Below are 9,541 nucleotides of genomic sequence, written 5' to 3' on the forward strand. Positions count from 1 at the left end.
AAGGCCACGTACAGGAAGCACAGCAAGAAGGCCACGTACAGGAAGCACAAGAAGAAGGTCACGTACAGGAAGCACAGCAAGAAGGCCACGTGCAGGAAGCACAGCAAGAAGGCCACGTGCAGGAAGCACAGCAAGAAGGCCACGTGCAGGAAGCACAGCAAGAAGGCCACGTGCAGGAAGCACAAGAAGAAGGTCACGTACAGAAAGCACAGCAAGAAGGCCACGTGCTAGAAACACAGCAAGAAAGCCACCTGGACAAAACGGAGCAGGATAATCAGGAGGCAGAGAAGAGTGCAGCTGAAGAGGGAAGCGCCGTCAACGAACAACTCGCTCGGGAGGAGAATAAGCCGACGAACGGAGAGGCCGATGAAGGAAAAAAAGAAGACGCCCCCCTCACACAGCAGGAGGACAAGGGAGTCTCAGTCTCAATGGTAGAAGCGGTGAAGGAGGAGCTACCAGCGGAGGAACCCTCAAAGGAAGAGTCGCCAGCCGAGGAGCACACAAAAGATGAGCTATCATCTGAGGAACCCACAAAGGAGGAGCCTCCAGCCGAGGAACCCGCAAAAGATGAGCTATCATCTGAGGAACCCGCAAAAGATGAGCTATCATCTGAGGAACCCACAAAGGAGCAGCCTCCAGCCGAGGAACCCGCAAAAGATGAGCTATCATCTGAGGAACCCGCAAAAGATGAGCTACCAACGGAGGAACTACCCCAAGTGGAGTCACCGACCGGGGAACCCGCGAAAGAGGAATGCACGGGCGATGGGCTCATCACTGGGGAGCCTTCTCACGAGGCGACTTCCAATGAGGACTCCCCAAAGGAGGGACCCGCGGGGGGCAAGAGATACGGATTATGGGGAAGCTCGAAGAAAAAAAAGAATGCGCATAAGAATTCGAAGAATAAAAAATAAAAGATTCAAGGTGGGAAGGGTGCGCAGGTGAGAAGGGGAAGTACCTACCGGTTGCCCCACGTAGTAGGTGTCTCCATGCGTATGCTTTCATTTGTGTACGCCCTTGAGGCAGCAGACGGCGCGTCCATTTTCGGGGTGTGGGCCAAATTTTACCTTTTTTTTTTTTTAAACACCACATTTTGCATTCCCCCACAACAAATGGTTCAGCCAGATATGCCTGTTTTATATGTGTATGTTAAAGTAGTGACAAAGCTATTTACATGCCCCTTTGTACGCAACTTTTTTTTTTTTTTTAGAAGATACAAAGTTGTTAATAATTAAAACATGCAAACTTGTTCTTTCTCTTTTTGTAACAATTTTATGACCCTCTTTTAATTTTCAACAACCATCTCAAATTGTGGAAGTGTCCAATTTTATTTACGTGAAAAAATCCAGGACACATTTGTTTTTTTTTTTTTTGCTCTTTTTCCCGCACGGGTAAGGGGGGACGCACAAAATTATATCCGCATCTGCCGTTAAAAAAAAAGAAAAATAATAAAAAATGTTAAGCCCCTCATGTGAAACGAATTCGGACCCAAAGGAGGGCGGGCACATCACGCTCATTGCTTTGCATTTTTCTTTCCCTTAAAAATGGGTAATTTTTTCCCAAAAAAAATAACTTGCTTCCCAATTTGCGATTCGAAAAAAAAAAGACAAAGGTGAATTAAAAACTGGCAATTTCAGTTCCCCAAAATGTGCAATTCGTTTTTTTTTTTTTTTATAATAAAAATGTATGAAAATTTAACGCATTTATCTAGTTAAAAGGAAAAAAAAAAAGAGCTATTCCTCTTCAGCATTTATCCTTCCATACAAACATAAGCTTTTTTTTTTTTTTTTTTGTAATCACTTGTGTACACAAAAATACAACGTACAAAAATTTGCAAAACGCGGCGAGGTTTGGAAAGGAATGCCTGCTGATTTTCTTCAGCAGAAAAGTTCGATTTGTGCGCACATCCCTCGTGCAGATGTGTACACAAACATGTAAGCAGACGAATGCAGACGGATGCAAACGAATACAAACAAGTACAAACGAATACAAACAAATACAAACCAATACAAACGCAAGTACACTTGTACACACCTCTACGCACGTGCGATTCGGACGTAGTTAACGGGAGGGACGCGCGAATTAAAAACATTCATAAACTGAAGTTAACGCAAATTCCCGCGTTAAACAAAACGCATAAATGCTCTTTTCGAGGACGAACACCCCCAGCGAGGTAGTTCTGCTACGTACGTCGTACATGTGCGCATAGGCATATGTATACAAACGTGTGACGCCATTTTTCCCCAACTTCTTCACCCATTCTTTTTTTTTTAACTCCAATAGGAAGAACACCACGGCAAGGAGAAAAGAAAAAACAAAAAAGCAACCCTTTTAAATAAGTTTCAATTTTAAAACAAATTAACACGTTGGAGGTGTTTTTTTTTTCCAATCATGGCACTGATATTTAAGAATATACCAAACTTTAGCTTGCGGTTTTTATCGATGGTTGCAGGTAAAAGGAGCTTCTCCGCTTCGTCGTTTCTTCCATTTGCCACTTCTCCGTTTTGTCGTCTCTTCCATTTGCCGCTTCCCCGCTTCACAGCTGCCCCCTTCACTTCCCCCCCTTCCTCGCAGGCGCCCTGATGATTACCGGCGGCATACTGAACGTTTTCAACCTGTTCCAAACAGTGATCAATTTGTACATCATATGCTCAGGTGTCCTCTTAATCCTGTGCGACGTGAAGACATTCAATTTTTATCGACACATCGAATTCTTATTCACAGTAGTTGGCAGAGGCCTGTACATGCTCATAATAGCTTCCATCCTAATTAACAAGGGTTTTTTCAGCTTATTGATAGGCATTGCTATTATTATGATTTCCTTTTTGTATGTAACCCTGGGTTATTTTAACGGAATCCCCGTACCCCTCTTGGACAAGAATAACCATTTGGGGAGTTACCCCGATCAGAAGAACAACGTCCGAAGTACTTGCTCTATGGAGACAAGGGATGGCTTCAATTAACATGTGAAGATTATGTAGACCAGGAAGGGGGGAAGGGGAAAAAAAAAATACACAGGATATCTTTATTCGCACTGTTTAGCGAAGCCGTGTGAATGAGGGAGCGTCATTATGTGGCCCATGAGGATGGCGATTTTTTTTTTTTTTTTTTCTGTCTTTTGTCCGCTCGCTTCGCCCAAAAAAAAAAAAAATAAAGTAATAAAAAAGAAAATACAAAATTTGTGCCCTCCGTTTCGATGGGACTCACCTTCACGTGCACTCAAAAGAAGATACTTTAATTTTTTTTGTGTCCATGCTGTACGAAATTTTCTTTTTCTTTTTTTTTAAAACGCAGCTAGACATGCACCTTGTTGAAAATGTACATGGGTAAAAAGCAGCCGCATTCGTACCCGTTCGGTATGCCCATGTGTATTAATCCCGTTTCGCGTTTTCCTTCTGTTTGTGCGCACGTCCGCGTGAAGGCATGCCCTAATGTGTGTTGGACGCTCCTTGCCTGAAAATGCAGAGCGGAATTAAGAGATTACAAATTTAGGCTGCTCCCTCGCCGAGTTTTAAATCCGTTTGGTCATCAACGTTTGAAAAAAAAAAAATTACCAAATTGGTCATCACCAAATTGGCGATTAACAAGTGAACAGATGAACCAGCGCTGTTATTCCGCCCTTGTACGGGTGACAACTCGTAATACACAAAATGATCAGCACAACGGGTGCTTGTTTAATCTGCATAAAAGTGGGTTCCCCCCTTAAAGGTAGCGTTGTCGTCTCGCCGCCTGCCTTCCCAATTGGCGTGCCACTGGCGGAGACACGAAGTGATAGGTGCCACTCCACATATGTTTAGAAAAAAAAAAAAAAAAAATTATTCCTTTCATACCGAAGTGGGCGCAGTGTGAGCAATTGTACTGCGTTTCTTTTATCTTACAGGACGGTTCCACATGCACGTAGTTATGCGGAAAAATAGTTACAAATTCATTTGCCTATTTATGGTACACGGTGGGGACATATGATATACATTTTGCTTTCCCCTTCGCATTTACTTTTGCGTTCGCTCGCCCGTGCATTTGCTCCTACTTTGTATTACAAAAGGGGGAGCAAAAGCCATCGCGGGGATTTGGGAAAATCCGCACGGGCATATGGGGGGTTGAAAAAACAGAAAGGAAATTTAAAAAAACATAAACAGGGGATAAAAAAAAAGAAAAAAAAAAAAGAAAGAAAAAATGGACAATGATTGCCGCTTATCGGGGGGCGATAATTAAAAAGGTGAACGGTGGGCAACAACGGGGAGTCGTTCCTACAGTTATTTTACCTAACTATATGGTTGCTCCTCCATTACGTTTCTCCCTTCACCTCGCTGCTTCTCCTGGCCGCCTCAAAAATTGGGGACGGAAAAGTCCGACTTCTTCTCATTCGCCTCGCACCAAGCCTTCGCAATGGTCCTCTTCATGTCGCTGTCTCCCTCCTGGTACAGCTGCTTCATCATATTCATCAGCATGGTGGAGGGTTCGGCCTGCTCGTCCATTTTGGGCGCACGAATCTTAGACATGGGCGACTCCTTGAAGTGCAAATTGTCCCAATATTTCTGGTCCTGTTTTATTAAGTACACATGCACAGCGTCTTTCTTAACTTTAAAGCAGCATTTACCTGCCACGATTTTTTCATGTAATTTTTTTACACAGAAACGATAATTTTTCTTGTTCACCTCGTGCATTTTGATTTCAAAACTTCTTTCGTTAAACTCTGCGCAAATTTTGTCCTTGTCAATATTGTGTACATCTTTAACGGTCAAAAAGACGGTAACTTTATTTCCTTCCTGATTCCATGCGAAGGACTGAACAGAGCTGTACGAAATGTTGCTGTCACTTAGAGGTGTACTTTTGTCCGTTATTTTGTTTGGAGTTTGACTTTCTTCCAGCTTGAGCTTTGCTATTTCTACTGTTGTGTTTTCTATGCATCGTTTTATTTTTTCCTTCACATTTTCTCGCACTGCCTGGGTCAGCAATTGGTTCAGCTCGGCGATATCTTCGTTCAGCTCGGCTACTTGGGGAGACTCCATCGGGGCTCTTCTACACTCGTTCGTCAAACTGGAGGATCGGGAGGGGGTAGTGGTGCTGCCGCTAGAGGAAGCAGTCATGCGATGCGGTACAGCCCTGAGAAGTGGTGACTGACTCAACCAGCTTCCCAGCGACGTATTTTCGCGTCAGGACCAGTACGTACACCGGAAGGGCGCAGATTTATGCAGTTCGCTCAGAGGGGGCTAAAATTTATGTACGTACAGTCGGAGGATTGAAAATTTATGTAGGTACTTTTTTTTCCTATATTTCGCAATGCTCGAAACAGTGGCCCTACCATCCAATGGCGCATTTTTTTTTTCCCTTTGTTGTCAGTTGTTTGTTAAAATTTGGTTTAAAAAAAAAAAACAAGTTTGCTTACATTTCGGAGGGGCGCAAATTCAGCAAAAGATTAAAAGCAACATGATTTTTACAAAGGGAGAAGAAAAAAATAAAAAAAAATGGAGCGGTGTTTCCAACATGAAAAAGTGCTTGTAAAATAAATTTGTACTTGGGCATCTACGCATAATGCAATGTTTGCTCAGCGCTGTAGGAATGGTCTCTTGTCGTTCGGTTCCTCTTTCCTTGGTGGTTTTTCCTTTCACATTTTGTTTCCCACTTGTGTTGATATGTATTACATATGTGCTACATGTATGTTGTTAACATATGCGTATCTATATGGCTTTATTTTATATTTATTATTTTTTTCTTTTTTTTTTGCCTACCTCCCAGGTATGGTTAACCCAAATGCGCCTTTAAAAATCTTCGCCGCGGAATGTCCCCTATAAGAAAAATGACGCCTCTTTCTTCAGCGCATTTCCCCCTGGCGGATTCTCTGTTAAGAATATGGTACAACTGGAGGGATGAAAAATCTCAAGTGGAAAAAGTAATTTTACATAAAGGGATAATTAGCTACATATTTGTCCCCCTTTTAATTTCATTCTTTTTCCGGCTCCCCCAGTTAATGCTCTTTTAACCCTCTGCGTGTCAGCATTTTATCCATACGCATGTCCCATATATGTGACACACCCATGAAAATACGAACGTATGCACACGTGAGGTGAGTTAGCCCACTTGAACGGGGTCACATAAAAAAGATCGGAACGGTAGCTTCTGCAACCGCGTATTACTTTAACCTTCTAAATGAAGGCCTTTTGGGTCGGATCACTTCTCCATTTTGCAGCAAAGGGGAAAGACTGCTGAAGAGGTTTTCTTTTCCCCTTTTGAAGAGCCCCTATGGGGGTACGTGCAACTGTGTGTTCCGCCAGATAGCTGTACTGCTCCTGCAGGTGGGTCCTCCTTTTTTATTATAGTATTATCATAATTCAGCATCATGCAGATGTGATCGTAGACATATGATTGCATCCCCCTTGTGGAGGGGGCCCCTTTAGTCACGCTGCACAAAGTGGGATGGATCCGTTTCGTGAAAAATGGAGCCCACTTTGCCTACGCGGCTCATGTTCTTGGGCAGAGCGGGTGCCAAAAGGGAAAAAAAAAAAGCCGAAAACAAGGGGAAGAGCGATGCCGTGTATGGACCCCCCAATGGGTACCGAAATGATGTACCGCCGCACTATAGGGACGATATTCCGTTTCAAAAAGAAGATTCAAACGAATGGCAACAAAATGAATTAAGGTCTTTTAGGCCATCCAATGATAGGCCTTTTTAATAGGTCATTGTGAGGCGGCCCCCCCAAGCTACTAAACCGCAACGCCAGCAGCGAAAAAGAAGAAATCCATCGAGGGGAAACCATTGCGTAATAGCATGAACAGGCACCACATGCGGGAAAAATGTGTCTCCTTACGCAGGTCTATAAGGCGCTGTATGAAATCACTCAACGGTGTGCAATCGTTAAAGATGCGCGCTTTAGACCTGCATATGTGCTCACATTTAGGTGGGGTAAACTGGGCAAGTGCTTCTACCCCGGTGGGTTGTGTATAGTTCCACGTTTCTCCGTTCTGTTTGCTCCTCCGCACACAGGCACAAATTCTTCCTGTAGAAATTGGGTTGAAAATTTCGCTGCTTCGTAGCACTCCAGGTAGAGAACCATCCCCACGGCCTAAAACTCATCACTTTTCTGAAGTACCGCTTCTCCCTTTGAGCCTCCTGGTTAAGCTCTTTTTCTTGTCAAGTTGCAGGGATTTTTGCTTAGACAAAGAGGACAATTTTTTTAACTGGACGGAGGTGGATGATCCCTTGCGGAGGGTTAACGATTTACTCTGAAGCAGTGTAGGGGATGGTTCTCTTTTTTTTCTTACTGTGAAGTTTTTTCCCCCCTCATTTGTTAAAGAGGTTTTTTTTTTCAAATTATACGATTTGGATAGGGACCATTTTTTGAGTAACTTTGGTCCGATATTTTCGCTCATACATGTGGAGTTACTCGTCTGTTTTCCTTCCCCTAGTGGTGCATGTGCCATTTTATTTGTTTTGCCCGAAGTGGGTTGCTCTGTGTGTGTATTGTTGGATTTGGACTCCCTCCTCTTCAGGGACAGCAAGTTCATCGGTCTGGATGTAAACGAGTGTTTCTTATGCATGTTTGGGCCATTCCCAGATTGATCATTCGTCTTCCCCTTTCTGCTAATGGAATCATTTTCCACAATGGGAAGGAACTCCTTCGTCCCACTGATCTGTGCATGGCTAGGGTAGTTCTTTTTCGAGACGAATGCCAAATGGGTTGTGCTCTTCTTCGTTTTGGGAGCCATGTCAAGTGGTGCATTTTTTATGGGTACTTCCTTCTTCGTAGTAATGTCCCCTCGGATAAAGTCTACCAAATGTTTAAGCTTCCCCATTTCGACACTTAAAAAAATGGGAATATGTTTTTTTTTCAAAATTTGGATTAAATGCGGTTTGAATAAAGAGTACACAAACTTTTCCTTCGTGGTGCACCGGTCACTATGGCAGAGGTAGAAGCAGGTGTATGTATCGGATGTCTTGTAAAGGACATAAAGAATATGTAGCTCCTTTGTTAGGTGAAGAAACGATTCAATGGTTTCTATTTTCTGAAAACGACTCTCCAGTTTGTACTTCTCTACATCTATGGTGAGCAGAACGATGCAAGTGTTTCTCTCCTTGGCGAGCAAATCGAGATCGTTGCACAGGCCATCACCTTCATCATTTAAGCCGTCACAACACTGCTTCATTTGCTCATTTAGAAAGTAGTAATTGTGCAAGTAATTCGTAACGCTGAAATGGGACAGTACCCTTGCCTTACACATTTGCGTCGCGCTACCTACGGTCAAGCACTTGCCGAGACTGCCCCTTATGCATCTTTCCAGCTGCTCGAAATTGTGCACTTCGTGAAATGGCACGTCCCTATCATGGTCCACATAATAAAGAAGGTTATTTTTTAAATTGCAATAAATTAACCTATTCAGCTGTGTCACTTTGGTGTACTTTTTTTCCCTTACGACCTTCTCAGCAGACTCATTTTGCCTCCCCAATTCTGTTGCTACTGATTCGTCGGGGACCCATAGAATAAGGACCCATCTATATCTCGCCGTAAACACTGCAGCATTGTAGAGTATGAAAGCAAGCTCGTCATTTAATAGGCATTTTATACTTTCCAAATCGTCGCTCGGGTTTTCCCTTTGTTCTGTGTAGCCTTCCAGGGTGAATTGAACTGACAAGTGGGAGGGGGGGAGGAAGTTGACATAACAGGATTGTCCACACGGGGAGGAGATCACACAGGGAAGGAGGCATCCACAGAAGGACGCACACAAGGAGGGAGGGACCCACGGAAGGAAACACTCTAAGACGCGCTCATTTGCGAAAAACTGGTCAAACGAAGGTGGTCCTTGCGAGATGGAGTCGATACCCATCTCGCACCCCCCGTTGCAGCGATGGGGTGGTACGATTCGCCCTGACAACTGCTGTGCATGTCCTGGATCCAATGGGCTCCTGACTCATTCTCAGCACCGGCACCACCATTCTGCCTTTCCGCCTTTCCACCTTTCCCCTCATAAATTCTTTCATTACATTTGCTGTTTAGCGAAATGAGGATACATCGCTTGTTGCTCTTTTGCTTATTGCATAGGGCGATTTCCTGTCGGAGGGAGGGGCTTAAATTTGCCTTCATTTTTTTTTTTTTAATGGGGAATTAAAGACAAATGCGTTTTTTATTTTTTTTTCAAAGGGGGATTAAAGACAACTGCGTTTTTTGTTTGTTTTTTTTTAATAGGGATTAAAGACAACTGGGTCTTTTTTTTCTTTTTTTTTTTGTCTTTGCCGACTTGGTCACTTCCCGCGTAGGATTTCACGGAAAATGCTGCGACAATATTGTGGCAACGTTGCGCAATTTTGAGGATAACATTTGCAAGAATTTCTTTTTTGCAACGCAGGAAATTGTCTTATCTCAGAAAATAACCAAGGATGTTACTCCTGGGGGAACAACTGTGAGGGAAATGAACTTCCGCTGGCGGAAGGGCTTTCGCCGCTTCACATATGCAATTTTTTATTTTGACTTTTCTACGCAGTGTGCGCCAGGTATGTCCGGACAGGCAGCAGAAAACAGACGAGGTTTTGTCAAAAAAAAAAAAAAAAAAA

The 9,541-nt window shown here is 43.4% G+C and overlaps 4 protein-coding genes across 4 annotated transcripts in view; 2 read left to right on the plus strand and 2 right to left on the minus strand.

Moving 5' to 3' along the window:
- Nucleotides 1-911, plus strand: part of C922_03560 (hypothetical protein) — a gene marked incomplete at both ends in the record, with an annotated part of 2,831 nt that extends 1,920 nt beyond the window's left edge. Inside the window, one exon of the mRNA XM_008819152.1 lies at nt 78-911. Coding sequence (XP_008817374.1) covers nt 78-911 — 834 coding nt within the window. The remainder of the gene's footprint in view (nt 1-77) is intronic.
- A 1,477-nt stretch (nt 912-2,388) lies between these two features.
- Nucleotides 2,389-2,960, plus strand: C922_03561 (hypothetical protein; the record flags this gene model as incomplete). The annotated part of the gene is made up of 2 exons (XM_008819153.1): nt 2,389-2,449; nt 2,572-2,960. The coding sequence occupies 2 exons, from the start codon at nt 2,389-2,391 to the stop codon at nt 2,958-2,960; spliced, it is 450 nt and encodes a 149-aa protein (XP_008817375.1).
- A 1,362-nt stretch (nt 2,961-4,322) lies between these two features.
- On the minus strand, nt 4,323-5,084 carry C922_03562 (calcyclin binding protein; the record flags this gene model as incomplete). The annotated part of the gene is made up of 1 exon (XM_008819154.1): nt 4,323-5,084. One exon carries the CDS (start codon nt 5,082-5,084, stop codon nt 4,323-4,325), a length of 762 nt encoding a protein of 253 aa, XP_008817376.1.
- Nucleotides 5,085-7,068: 1,984 nt separating this feature from the next.
- Nucleotides 7,069-9,074, minus strand: C922_03563 (hypothetical protein; the record flags this gene model as incomplete). The annotated part of the gene is made up of 2 exons (XM_008819155.1): nt 7,069-8,618; nt 8,825-9,074. 2 exons carry the CDS (start codon nt 9,072-9,074, stop codon nt 7,069-7,071), a joined length of 1,800 nt encoding a protein of 599 aa, XP_008817377.1.
- Between the last annotated feature and the right edge of the window lie 467 nt (nt 9,075-9,541).

The sequence above is a fragment of the Plasmodium inui genome, assembly GCF_000524495.1.
Source record: "Plasmodium inui San Antonio 1 unplaced genomic scaffold supercont1.15, whole genome shotgun sequence".
In the NCBI taxonomy this organism is placed as follows: domain Eukaryota; phylum Apicomplexa; class Aconoidasida; order Haemosporida; family Plasmodiidae; genus Plasmodium; species Plasmodium inui.